The sequence below is a fragment of the Alosa pseudoharengus genome, unplaced genomic scaffold (assembly GCF_046254945.1).
Source record: "Alosa pseudoharengus isolate Yale_2024_CS ecotype anadromous, Long Island Sound unplaced genomic scaffold, YU_APseudo_1.1 YU_APseudo_1.1_scf_23, whole genome shotgun sequence".
NCBI classification, from domain to species: Eukaryota; Metazoa; Chordata; class Actinopteri; order Clupeiformes; family Clupeidae; genus Alosa; species Alosa pseudoharengus.
The window spans coordinates 25,612,012-25,626,789 of record NW_027468685.1 but is presented as its reverse complement, the minus strand read 5'-3'; the positions used below and the strand labels follow the sequence as shown (position 1 = coordinate 25,626,789).

Here is a 14,778-nt window from a genome sequence, read left to right as displayed (position 1 = left end):
AAGGAAATGGTTGGCCTAGGCCTACCCCCTCACACACTCTTCCCACCGTGACCCTGAAACCTATAAAGCCGCCTGCCTCCATCAGAAAGTGTCAAAACAAGAGAACACACCCTCAACTCAGAGAGAGAGAGAGAGAGTGAGACCTGCTGCACTGACGACAACCCCGTGCAGGAGACCCAGGAGCGCATCAGAAGCATCGCCACTGAAATCCATTCTTCAGCCAGCCTGACACACACAGGACACAGCAGGACTTACAGCAGGACCGGGAGCACAGCTCAGGATGGCCGACAGTGAAGATGCCAAGAGTGGTGATGAGCGTCCCAAATGGGATAATAAGGTCCAGTACCTGTTGACCTGCATCGGCTTTGCTGTGGGTCTGGGTAATGTGTGGAGATTCCCATACCTCTGTCAGGTCTATGGTGGAGGTAAGCTAGCTTTAATAACCTAATTACCTAGACACCTAGACAACTAATTAATTATGACATGAGACATTTTTTTAAAGACTACTGACATCTGAAACATAGACACTGGATAGTAGTGTTCTATGATTAATGAATAAGCTCTAAATCAATGAAAAGTTACTTTTTACTTTTAGTGAACTATAGAATCCCGGAGGTGTCATTGCAAGATATGTTTTGTGTATATCCAGCACCAAACAGGAAGGGGTAAAGTGGGTAGGTTATAGCAGTAGCCTGTATGGTTATTTGTTATTTGGTTTCTAATAAATTATTAGTATTCCACGTGACAGAACAACTCAATGACCTGCCCGAAAATACTTCTAAATCTAAACACTTCACCTTTACCTGTTCATGGAGACATAACGGTCACTTATGAAACAATGCTGCAGAAACACAAAAATATGACTTTGATATGGGTCGTTTGTACAAGCTTAGTTGAGTTCCTGTTGATATCTAGTGCACAATGCTAAATAATTTAAAGGAATCTAGTTGCAGTCTTGTAAATAGTGACCCTGCAAGATTCCAAGAGCCATTAAAAATCATAATATGTGACTAGTATATGACTAAATAATCTTTAGATGTGAGTGTGTGTAAGACTGTAGTCTTTCATAAATCTTTTCCAAATATTTTGTCTTCTGATTTATGGGTAGAATCAGTAAAATGGGCATACTATGTGGGGAAAAACAAGCACACAATATTCTAAATTGTGCGCACAATCTAGTAAAATGAGCGCCCATTCTCTCGATATTCAACAATATCAATCCTGGGCTCCATTGTAAACCGTACACAAAATGCAATCCTGGGCTCCATAGTAAACCATGAATGATTGTTGGACATTTTCACAGCCACCTGACAAGAAATCAAGAGTAATATAAAAGTAGAAATGTCTAAATATTAACACTCTTCATACATGTGATTGGGATGTTTTTATGCTTTCTTTGGTCAAAGAGATACAAGTTTACAAGTTGCTGAATGTTACCGAGTTACATCTATACTCCCATCTTAAAATAAATTGACGTTTAATGTTTAACAAACCCACATACAGATTTAAAGTAAACACTGATCCACGTGTCAACTAAATCAAACTAAACCGTGTCCCATTTCCCAGGTGCGTTCCTCATTCCCTACCTGATAGCGCTGGTGTTTGAGGGTCTTCCCCTCCTCTACCTGGAGTTGGCCATCGGCCAGCGTCTACGCCTGGGTAGCATCGGAGTGTGGAATTCTATATCCCCATACCTGGGAGGAGTAGGTAAGTGGGTAACACTCCATAATAAGGTGCCATTATAAATAGCAAACTAGTAATTACCTAACCCTTTGTTAATATTTGTTAATTGTTACTAAAATATCTATTTGGCACAAGTTAATAGTGTTTTCATCATTAATTAAATATTAGTTGTTTGCATAAAATCTGTATGTTAATGTTTTAACAAGTCTATTAACTAATATTGTATTAATATGTGTTAATAGTTAACTAAATGTCTTTTTGGCACTAATTAACAGTTATTTCTTACATCATTTAAATATTAAATGTTTATTTATAAACTATATGTTAATAGAAAAGTTAATGACATATTATTATTTAACTAATTGTTATTAAACTGTGCTTCTGCCTATCCCAATATGAACCGCTCTCCATAGGACCCTTACAATATAGCTATACAATATAGCTATTTTAACCAATAAAGTTGGTTAAGCTTAATTAATATATTAGTAATATATAACTATCAGTATGGGGGACCCTTATAATAAAGTTGGTTAAGCTTAATTAATATATTAGTAGTATATAACTATTAGTCAGACGGTGAAGGGACTGAGACCAAAACTGGCTTATCACATTTATTCCTTTAGGAAAGGTTAAAACAAAACATGCCTTCAGGCACTGGCATACATAAAACAGCATCTGCACAAGCAAAATAAAAAGTAGTAGTTGAATGGGCTATATTACATGCATCATTCCTATACCATCATGCCAGCCCTACTAGCAAGGGAGACATGAGCCATGGAATGTTTAGGTGCACAGAACGACAGTTAATTCATATTCTGAGACTCACTAAACATTCACAGACGTAGACCATACGGAGGTAATGCATAAACATAATGCTAAACTAAATGTACATTTATTTCCTGCTAGACTGAATTGCACTTTCCATGCACACTAAACTAAACTTCACTGAATGCATGGAAAGTTGCTAGGAGTTTACAGCTAGTCACGTAAGACTCAGTGTGTATGAACTCGTGGTCAAACATTAATAAACTTTCTCTGTTGCTAGAATTGCACCCAAATCCTAACAATACATGTAAAGTAGGAGTGTGACTTTCGAAACCGACGTCTCGAATGAGTGTCGAGGCTTCGAAGCACAACACTGCTTCGAAACGTGGTTCAAAACAGCCATGTCATGTGACCACTGCTTCATGTGGTCTCCCATCCAGTAATTGACCAAGGGCATGCTGCTTAGCTTTTGACAAAGACTGAACACAGCGAGCCACGAACTACATCTCCAATACGAAGCATTTGACCGATTTGTTTCACCCTAAACAGCTCTGAGGTGTCGGAATTGTTTCAAAGCTTCGGAACAATTCGGCACAATTGCTTCGAACGTTTCAGTGTTTCATAAAGCCTCGCTTTGCCCATCCCTAATGTAAAGTAATATAATACAGGTGATATATCAAAGTTTTCAACTTAAACAACATTTTACAGTTACAAAATTAAAACAAAGTGGGGAGTGCTTTGTACAGTCAAGCATAGCCTACCGCTTCTGAATCTGATTGGGTACGGCAACAACACAAGGCCCAAATGTAGCAGAGCTGCAGTATACCGTTTCTCCAAAGGGGGCTCCAAAACACCAATATCAATAAAGCTGCTTACGGTAATTACGGCGAAAATCACATACAAACACTAAACTACATGTCTAACTCTGTTACACCCACCACCCCTGAATTTCATCAAATTCGAGCAGCAACCAAATAGTACTTCCAAAGGCAAAATGTACACTACTTTCAAACACTAGACAGAGGGTCACCAATTACAGGACAGCCAACCACAAAGGTATCCAATAAGGATGAAGTGGAAAGAAGAGGAGCGCAAACTCTCACACAACCAACCACTGGCAGTAGGGTGCCTTATACACCCCACAAGACCATAAAGCCATAAACCATAAATACCATACATTCTCCATAAAGCTAATCAGAAGAGCTTGGACCACATAACCATGTTACCAAACGTATGTATGACCTCAACTCTAACTATGTCTAATCATAAAAAACCTGAAACACTGACCTGCAGATAGCCTGTCAACTGGCTTGAGAATGCGACCAAATCTAGACCTCACCTGTGCGGATGTACTAGGATTTTCAGACTGTGAGACATAAACTGTGTCAACATTGTTCATGTCATTAGCTTTGTCTGTCTGTGTATATTACTAATCTGTGTAGATATATTATTATAATCTGTCTGTGTATATTACTATATTACTAATATATTAATTAAGCTTAACCAACTTTATTATAAGGGGCCCACACTGATAGCTATATATGACTATATTAATTAAGCTTAACCAACTTTATTGTAAGGGTCCTATGAGGAGTGGTTCATAATGGGATAGGCAGAAGCACAGTTTAATAACAAATAGACAAATAATAATAATATGTCATTAACTTTTATATTAACATATAGTTTGTAAATAAACATTTAAGATTTAAATGATGTAAGAAATAACTGTTAATTAGTGCCAAAAAGACATTTAGTTAACTATTAACAAATATTAATACAATATTAGTTAATAGGTTTGTTAAAACATTAAGATAGATTTTATGCAAACAACTAATATTTAATTAATGATGAAAAAACTATTAACTTGTGCCAAATAGATATTTTAGTAACAATTAACAAATATTAACAAAGAGTTAGGTAATTACTAGTTTGCTATTTATTATGGCACCTTATTATGGAGTGTTACCGGTAAGGGTTACAGTAATTCACCTGACCAAATACAAGTACCACAAGCAAATATCAATGATATTGTAATGCTTTAACAATGAACTAGAACAGCAATTCCAAGGAATTACCAGTGCATGAAAATACAAAATATATGATGTAAAATTTCACACAGAGTTAAAACAGATAATGCAGAGATAGTTACAATGGTGTTTCTAAGGTAGACATGGTGGTTACTATGCTAAATAAAGCTGTTGCTATTATGGTTGCTATGGTGGTTGCTAGGTTGACTGTATAGGGGTGGTTGCTAGGTTGTTGCTAGGTTGTTATGTTGTTGCTGGTTGCTGGGTTGTTGCTAGTGTAATTAAGATTATATTAGATTAGATTCAACTTTATTTTAATTTAGCAGAGTACAGGTACAGATCCAATGAAATGCAGTTGACATCCATCCAGAAGTGCAAAAGAAACATTAAATACCAAAGTGTACAGTATTCTGTGCAGTAATGTATTAGTTGCAGTTATGTATTATGTGCAGTTGAGAATGGATTTGGCTTTGTTTGTACAGCGTTTATGATATGTGTTGTGGATGGAGGGGAGATGGGAGCCAATAGTGGGCAGATTTCACTACTCTTTGTAGTGCCTTGCAATCCACAGCATTGCAGTTGCCGTACCATACAGAGATGCAGTTATTTGTTAGGTTGTTGCTAGGCTACATAAACTGGTTGCTATGCAAAAGAAAGAAGTCGCTATGCTGTTTGCTAGGATAATCATGTTGGTTGCTATGGTAGTTGTTAGGTCGACATTTTGGTGGCAGTTGCTAGGGTAATTGAGATGGTTGCTAGGGTAGGTATTGTGGTTGCTATGCTAAATAAGTGGTTGCTATGCTGTTTGCTGGGGTCATCATGTTGGTTGACAATATTTTAGTGGTTGCTAGGGTAATTGAGATGGTAGCTGGGGTATTGATAAAGGTACATACAGTATGGTGGTTGCTATGCTGGTTGCTAGGGTAATCATGTTGGTTACTACAGTATGGTGGTTAATAGGTTGACATTATGGTGGTTGCTAGGTTATTCTTGCCATGTCCATTATAAGACCTACATTACAAAATTTGAACAAAGTATCTAAGTTAAACGGTTTAAGAGTAATAGCGTACAAAAATAGTGGTCAGCGGAACAATAATAAAAAGAAACCCAGGAAGAACAGTACATTGCATTTTCATTCACTGTAATTACCAATTAATAAAGTAACAACACGGTTCTATTTCCAAAACATTACATTAAATGTTCTGTTTAATGTGGTTAGTATCAAACATCCTGTGTTTGCCTTGAAGTTTGTCAAGTCCGCTGACCTAACAGAAATTAATCTCTTGAGGGTTTTAGATATATGAGTTTTTAGTCTGAAATGCTGAAACAGGTCTATATCAGAGAACTCCTAGTTCTAAATCAAGAAACAAGTTCAAAGTGTTGTCCAACTGTGTGTCCAGGTGTGGCTTCTATGATCGTGTCCTTCCTGGTGGCCGTGTACTACAACACCATCCTGGCCTGGGTCCTCTGGTACTTCTTCCACTCCTTCCAGAACCCTCTGCCCTGGAGTGAATGCCCGGTCAACGAGGACCTCACAGGTATCAAAGCAATTTTACAGAATTTTTACACTCACTGTAAATATTAACAGAACATTACTCGAATAGTAATAGAATCGAATAGCATCATGTGCACTTTAAATCCATGTATCTTTAAAACTTTATAACATTAACAAAGTGATTTGGTTCAAAGCCCTTCATAGAAGTAACTTAATTGAGCAACATTTTGAACGTGCTATCTCCTTAAAACATTGCTGACTTTACATGAGTTGTTCTAGCTGGCTCTACAGTCTGTACTCTCTAGCAGTCCTTCCTTCAACAGAGCAAACCCACAAATTCCTCATGTCTGATGTCAGCACTACCTGAGCATGTTTGTTCTGTTGTGTCCATTAGGCTATGTGCAGGAGTGTCTGGACAGTACTCCCGTTAATTACTTCTGGTACCGGCAGACACTGAACGTGACGCCCAACATTGAGACCAACGGGTCCCTCCAATGGTGGCTCGTCTTGTGCTTGATTACGGCCTGGTGTATCGTCTACATCTGTTTCATCAGGGGGATTGAAACCATTGGCAAGGCATGCACTGTCTTTATACCAGCAGTTCTTCCTATCAGATTTGCATGTGTAGCACAAGCATCATTTTTTCCTCTTCTATATTTAACATTCTATATATTTTTATTGTGATGATAATAATTATTATAATAAGAGCATTATTAAAGATCATCATTATGATGATATCCTAATCTAAAGATTCTTGTAGCCATTAACCCTCTTATTGTTTAACATTACTTTGTTGTATACAGTAGTCCAACCTTGAGATGGCTAACTCTGTTTATACATTAATCTTGCCTAGGCGGTGTATGTAACGGCCACATTCCCATACCTGGTGCTGACCATCTTCCTGGTCCGTGCCTTGACACTTCCTGGAGCGACCGACGGCCTCATCTACCTCTTCACACCAGACGTGAGTGCTGCCCTCACACAGTTTTCGTCCAAGCTCTTTTTGGCTGTAGAGAGAAAAGAGAGGAGAACAGCATGTCAACGACACAATTCCTCTATGGCCATCATGATGACAATAGACCCTATCTTACACCTGGCGCATCGTGGCACCAAATGTAACGCAATTCTTGGTCCTACCTTACACCCAACACCGCAATGATTTTACCGCCAAGAGCTCGAGTTCACAAGCTGTCAAATGAACAAAGTGCACCCACAGGTTTGTCGATTTGTCGATCAGCATATTGCAAAAATCACTATTTTAAGGTCACTAAAAATGATAACACCGCTGACCAAGAAAAACCTGGTCTAAAGTTAAAGTCACATTTTATCCAGCTATCTAAAAAGGGCATTGTCACAAAATGTAACAACTGGGAGTCTCAAGTCTGTGTGTGTGTGTGTGTGTGTGTGTGTGTGTGTGTGTGTGTAAGTGTGTGTGCGTGCTTGTAGAAATGTATTAAGTACATTTCAATCATTCTTTACAGGCAACCCTTTGCTGAACTCCAACATCTGCAGGCTGATTAGTGTACAGTCACTAAATGTACACATAATTTATTTATTGTATGGCTCCCCATACAATATCCTCTGGGATACATTTAGAGGGTGTCATAATGATTATACACTTCAAATTTTGTGCAGTTTTGAACATGTCAGCCAAAGATACCTGTAATTACAACTCATTTTTAGACCTCATTTCTGCATTTTAATTTTTAACTAGGTGATGCTATACCACAAATGATACAAAAAAGATTTGGTCACCCTAGGCCCTACGGTTCTTGAGATATTCACGGCAAACTGTGTTCGCCTTACCCTTCTTTTGGGGGGTCCGATGTGGCTGGTGGGCGACAGATCAAAATGAAAATCAATGGTTCTGTGTCATCATTTTGGGGCTACATGGCCACCAAGTTTCGTGCAGCACCGTCTTTCACTGTCCCGGGATTCATTGACAGAAAATTACTGAAGACAATATGCATAAACTAGATGTACTGCAAAGTGGTACAAAATATGACCACCGCTAAGTCCTGCACATTCTCTCCTCAAAAATAAATCGCGCTTATCAATTTGTCACCATCTCCTGACCTACTCCATCCCCTACTCTTGCAACTTTTGTGTATGTAAATGACTGTGTGCATGTGTGCATTTGCTTTTGTGTATATGTGTGCTTCTCTGTGTGTGTGTGTTTTTGCTTGAGTGTGTGTGGGGGGGGGGTAATGGTGTGTGTGTGTGTGTCTGTGTGTGTGTGTGTGTGTGTGTGTGACACACACAGTAGACATGCAGGCATACGTACACACACACTCACATGCGCACACACACAGGCACGCATGCACAGATTCACACACACACACACACACACACACACACACACACAGGCCCGCACACAAGCACACGCATTCCACGCACACACACATAAACACAAACACACACACACATGCAGGCACACACATGCAGGCACACAGGCACACACACACACACACACACACACACACACACGCACACATGCACACACACACATAAACACACACACACATAAAGACACACACAGTAGACATGCAGGCTTACGTACACACGCACTCACATGCGCACACAGTCACGCATGCACAGACTCACACGCACACACACACAGGCCCGCACACAAGCACACACGCACACACACACACACACACACACACACACACACACACACACACACACACACACACACACACACACACACACACACACACACACACACACACATAAACACAAACACTAACATGCATATGTAGCACTGCCATATCATTTTAGGATTCAGGAGATCCAGGACTGAGCTCGGGATGTCTCCGTTGCCGAGTCGCTGGGATCCTCTAAGAAGGATCCTTGTAATTGTTTCAGTCATCGAAAGCCTCAACGGTTTTCTTTGTGGATTATATTGGTTGCACTGGACGTGGATTATTCAGACTGTTTTCTCTTTTTCGGTGGACTTTTATGGCAGAGTTTTGATTTGTTTGTTTTCGTTTGGAGGGACTGTGAGAGCGCATTCGTGCATGCATGGACACCTTGGGCCTTGTGGTATGAACTATGGGGAAATAAGTGTTTGTTTGCTTTCAAGCGTACTTGTGCTCATATAAAAAACTGCCTGTTACGGTAACTGTATTTGTGGTTGTTGTTGTTCCTAACATACACACTCTGGTTTTCCATCCTCAGTGGAACCTGCTGCTGAACCCCAGAGTGTGGCTGGATGCCGCAACTCAGATCTTCTTCTCCCTGTCTCTGGCCTTCGGTGGCCTCATAGCCTTCTCCAGCTACAACCCACAGAAGTAAACACACCATTTTTAACTCACCACTGTAAAAAAATACCTTCTAATGCAAATTCAAACAGAGCTTAGCCCAGGTATTATGATACCATTTCAAAATAATCTACAGCATCATGATGTATGCTTAAGATGAAATGTGCTTGCCCATGGTGTTTACATCAGCTGGTTAAACCTCATCCACTCATTGTTACGGCCTCCACACAATGTTAACACAAAGCATGTACACTTACATTCAAGCTCAGCTCTCTACACCTGTGTAAAGGTCATAACCACACGTTTTGTATCTTTCAGAAATAACTGTGAGAGAGATGCTGTTCTGGTAGGATGCATTAACAGTGCCACTTCACTGTATGCCTCCATCTCAATATTCGCCATACTGGGATTCAAGGCAACCTCAAACTACAACACCTGTGTGCAGGGGTATGTAAATCTCCAAAACATTAAGATATGTGGCTATGTGCTGCTGAAATATGAGGACAAACATGACCCTGCATTAAGAATTAGATGTGGAGTGTCATGCTGACAAAGGAATTCAAGTTATAAGAGAAGAAAATAGTTTTGAGATTGCCCTAAATGCTTTCAGTGATAGTTTTGGTCTTTATTTCCAAACAGCAACATCATAGCACTCACCAATGGCTTTGACGTTGCTGATCAGAACATAACCGTTGACAACTTTGACAGTTGGCTGGACAACCTGAACAAAACAGATCCTGCTAAAGTCTCCTACTTGAATCTGACCGAATGCAACCTCCAGACATTCCTGGATGAGGTATGAATTGGACAACCTTTAATATCCTCTATCACCCGATTTCTGATTGGCTGGTGGGTGGCTATTAATTCTGAATAATGAGACACCTATGAAGTTTGTTGCGTTCCAGACACAATTTTTAGCCCGCAAGTTACAACTTCAAGTCACGACTCACAACTTAATAGTGTTCCAGGCAAAGTCATAAGGAGTCACGACAAACCCTTCTGCGGAGTTGCTTATGTGTGTGTGACGTCAAAAATGGTAACTGGGAGTAGCCTACAACGATTTGGTACGAGTTCACGAGTAGTATGTTACGGGTTTGACTGCCGACGGTTGAGCCTGGAAGTGGCTTCACAACAATGGAATCACATTCTCTGAATCAACTGTGAACAAGCTAACTGTCCATGCTATCGCTGTTAGGGCCAAAGAAAGTTGTACAACAAACTGAACAAGTCGGCTAGCCTGACGAGCCAGACCCACATTAAAATGTAGGGTCTGGGCACTCACCGTTTGCAGTGCTCAGTCCGAGGGGCGGGATAATCGGTTGTCTTTCAAATTTCCTCTGCACGCAATAGGACAGTGCTATGAGTCCCATGCGTTTCCCACCAGCGGAGCTAGTTGGCTAGTTCAAACGTTTGCCAACTTAATAAAAGCTTAACTCGTGTCACACTGTTCGCTATCAGCAACATCCATCTTATTCGTTTTCAAGTAGCAGGGAATTCAAGCCAAACCTTGCAACTCTGCCATCAATCATTATGTTAAGCCCGCCTAACGACTCTATACACGATTTGATTGGCCTGATAGAAGTTTTTCGAGCTCACAAGCCAACCGAGAGTTGCTAGAATAGCCCTGGAAGCAAATGTAATTTGCTGCCGCTAGGGTGCATCTAGATTTCTAGGCTACAAGTCGGCTTCTTTTTAAACAGAACCGCTTGTTTCCTTTGCGTGCTTTAAAGGCCTTATTGCCTATAGTGGCAACTGGGTGATAAGCAGGATAACGGCCTTCAAAGTGAACTTAAATTAAACATTCTTTAGAACACAGCTGATAAACCGTCTGCTTTCACTTTTTGAATGAAGTTCCAATGCAAGAAGTGATCGGACTACTTGTGGAGTGATATGAATGACGTGAATCAGAAGCACAAAACCCATTTTCCTTGACAGCGATCTGTTATCGAGAAATATCACACCTCCGAACATTGGGAAGGCCTATTGAAGTGAATGGAGCGTTCTGCAGCATTATGAAGAGCCGTGTAATAAACGGAATTAATGGACTTGGGCGGAGGAAACTCCCCTCCGCTGCATTTCAGGGAGTTCCTCTCCCTCGTCGATTAATTTCCTATAACAGGACACCTCGGCGGCCGTTATCCCTTACCTACTGTATACCACTGCTTGGTTGAATTTTCTATTGGGATGCACTCTTTAGAACATCAATTATTCTTCACACCTATGAAGCAGTTCCAGTTTTTGGCCACATTATGCTTGTATATCAATTCACCAAACTCCTACAAATTACCGATCGGACAGACATTCAGAGCATAGCAACATTGTAACATGACTGAGGTGGCATTTAGCTCAGTTGCACTGTAGTAAGCTAAGTAAAACAGCGATTTTACAAAGCTAAGGTTCAACAGAATCCTTGGATATGCCTGCTGTTCTGTGCAGTTTTGAACATGTCAGCCACTAGGTTTTACCCACTTTTAACTTGGTGGCACTATACCTCAAATGAGTGAAAATGGGATGGGTTGACATGGCCCCTTGAGACCAACACACAGGAAAAAAGGTTGGTCATCTTAGGCCCTACAGTTCTCGAGATATTCACAGAAAACTGTGTCCGGCCTACCCTCGACGGATCAAAACAAAAAACAATGGTTCCGTATCATCCTTGTAGGGCTACATGCCCACCAAGTACCAAGTTTCGTACAGCCCGGTCTTTTAGTGTCCCAGGAACCGTTGGTACAGTTACTGAATTAAAAAAGAAAATTACAAACATTTTGTAATTTGAACACAAGATTCCGTGCTTCAATAACGTGGCGCTCATAATAATGCACGTTTAAGGTGTAACGGCTGCATTACCACCTCTTACATGTATTATTTTTCTAATAACTGAACCCTGTGTCGTCCATTATTCCTTACATCATACAGTGAGAAAAGAATTAACAGTGGTTAAAAAAGATTTTGGTATGCCCAAAGTCCCTAAGGCTTCCAGTCCATAGGAAGAGATGAAAAAAAGAAACTCTAAGGAAAAGGACTAGAGGAAAAGACCTCTAATGATAACAACAATGACCTGTATTTTATTGTACTGTACTTACCCAGAGTGCATCAGGAACAGGTCTGGCCTTCATCGTCTTTACGGAGGCCGTGATTTCAATGCCGGGCTCTCAGGTGTGGGCAGTGCTCTTCTTCGTCATGTTGTTCAGCCTGGGGCTCTCGTCCATGTTTGGGAACATGGAGGGGGTCCTTGCCCCTCTGCACGACCTCAAGCTGGTGCCCAAGTGGATGCCCAAAGAACTCTTCACAGGTATGTGAGCCCGCTGAGGAAACAATACATATTTTTATAAACACATTAGGCCTATATAATGTGTGTTTGTGTGTGTGTGCGTTTGTAGGCTATGCTCTTATATGCTCTTTAAACGTTCTTTTTCTCTCTGCCAGGCTGTATTTTTGTGCTGTCGTGCCTGGTGAGTCTGGTCTTCACCATGGACTCAGGGAACTACTGGCTGGAGATTTTCAACAACTACGTGGGCTCCGTCTCCCTGCTTATCATCGCCTTCTTTGAGCTCATCGGTGTCGTCTTCTTTCATGGAATGGGACGGTAGGCACAAGCCCTTTTCAGAGACAGCAATTGCATTTCCCACAGTTAGGAACTCTTGTGTATAAGAAAAACATAAAACAAAAAAGATGGCTTCCATTTCCTGTTGCTTGTTGGTCGCAATCTACATTGCACATAAAATAAGTGTCAGTTGCATGCAAAAATATGTAAAAGCATAACAAATCTTACAAAATGTATTAAAAAGTTGATATGGATGTAATTGTATTGCTCTACAGGTTCAGTGATGACATTGAGTTTATGACGGGGCGGCGTCCCAACCTGTTCTGGAAGGCGTGTTGGATGTGCATCAGTCCTCTGCTGCTGCTGGTCGTCTTTGTAGCCTACATCATAGTTCAGGTCCAGACAACACCCACCTACCCCACCTGGAACCCAGACTATGTAAGTACCCCTCAACATTTATATCTATTTAGTTGACTTACATGTTTTTATGAACTCATACAAATAAAACTAGTGGATAACCCAATGACATTCAACCCAAGGACATTTCACCTGTAGTACAAATATATTGGTTACACTTTACTTGACAGTATCGACAGAACAGTGACATGACACTGTCATAAACATAATAACACTTCTGTTATTGAGTGACATTCGTTTTTTGTCATAACAAGTTAGGATTAGGATTAGAGTTAGAGGTTAGGATTAGGGTTAGGGCTAGGGTTCATGCGTCATTCTGTATACAACTGTGTAAATTTAGCCTAAAGACAAAAAGGACAAAAAATGACTAAAACCATCACAGACGCTGCAATACTATTAATACTAATCCACACAAACATATTAAGTGACAGAGCATACAGCATGTCATCTTAGTCAATTAACGTCAAAAAAACCTTTGACACCTTCTCAAACTACTATTCCATTTGGGCATCAGCAATATTGTCAGTGAATTTTAGGCTTACCATAGTACCCAAAAATTAACCAAACCATGACTTCAGCTACACAATGAAACGTGATTTTTGTGTACCGTTACACCCCTATGCAATACAATGCAAAGATAATCATTAACATACCAATATTTTTCATATTTTTTATGGATGTAATATCCTGCAATTATTGTGGGTAAACCTCAAAAAAATAAAAGCACAATTTACATTTCAGAACTGTGTAAATTGGAACACATGACTGCATTGTTGTAAAGTTAAACTCAATATTACTCATATCACTTTTTTTTTTATTTCCCCATTTCTACTGACTGGAAATTACACTAGCACATGAGGACAGAAAGACAGTAAGCTACTGCTAGTGTGCAAAATAACAATTTTTTTCTTATTATGAAAAATGATATGTCCAAAATTATTCATATCCTTTCTAAACAACCAATGGCAAACAACCCCTTTACTTACCATCAGAGTAATCATAATGTTTTTTATGATTGAGATATGACACTATCTTTTGACATGTGCCAGTGTCATTTTCAGTCAAAAACAAACTCTTGGTAAAATGAGTTTTCACATAGATATCTTTTTCTGAAGGTCACCAAGTACTGTCGATACAAAATAAAGCTGCACTCTGGGGGCATGATGTTAAGATGCCCCCAGAATGTAGCACTGTTGCTGCCTGGCTTCTCTAGCTGTTGGCTGCAGCAATTTCAGCTAGGTACCACAGTTTTTTTGGCTTTATTTCATACCGACAGTACTTGGTGACCTCGACAAACAGTGAAAAATCAATGGAATTCTCCTTTAACTATATGTTTTTCTTCATGTGTTTGTATAGGTTGACTTCCCTCTAACGGAAGTCCAGCCGTACCCCACCTGGGTATTTGTCATCTGTGTTCTCCTGGTGGCCATTCCAGTAGGGCCCATACCAATAGTGGCCTTATACAGATTAATCAATAGGAAGCTGCGCAGAACCGGGAGAACAGACACTAGCAGAACATCAAATCCATATGCCAACGAGGGCTTCAAAATGGACACGTAGACGGCAATAGGGACATGCGTGATG

General features: G+C 40.2%; 1 protein-coding gene across 1 annotated transcript; it reads left to right on the top strand.

The window, feature by feature from the left end:
* The first annotated feature begins 274 nt into the window (after positions 1 to 274).
* Positions 275 to 14,754, top strand: slc6a18 (solute carrier family 6 member 18). The gene is made up of 12 exons (XM_076300844.1): positions 275 to 425; positions 1,567 to 1,707; positions 5,876 to 6,013; positions 6,365 to 6,546; positions 6,824 to 6,934; positions 9,151 to 9,263; positions 9,552 to 9,680; positions 9,873 to 10,029; positions 12,321 to 12,525; positions 12,660 to 12,819; positions 13,053 to 13,215; positions 14,551 to 14,754. The coding sequence occupies exons 1-12, from the start codon at positions 281 to 283 to the stop codon at positions 14,752 to 14,754; spliced, it is 1,848 nt and encodes a 615-aa protein (XP_076156959.1). The 5' UTR covers positions 275 to 280.
* Positions 14,755 to 14,778: the final 24 nt, after the last annotated feature.

What these genes read in the sequence shown, in the direction of transcription:
- slc6a18 (XM_076300844.1), top strand. Translation starts at nt 281, where the DNA reads ATGGCCGACAGTGAAGATGCCAAGAGTGGTGATGAGCGTCCCAAATGG. An exon ending in GCCCAAAGAACTCTTCACAG is followed by an intron (nt 12,526 to 12,659) that starts GTATGTGAGCCC and finishes TCTCTCTGCCAG; the next exon opens with GCTGTATTTTTGTGCTGTCG. An exon ending in CCACCTGGAACCCAGACTAT is followed by an intron (nt 13,216 to 14,550) that starts GTAAGTACCCCT and finishes GTGTTTGTATAG; the next exon opens with GTTGACTTCCCTCTAACGGA.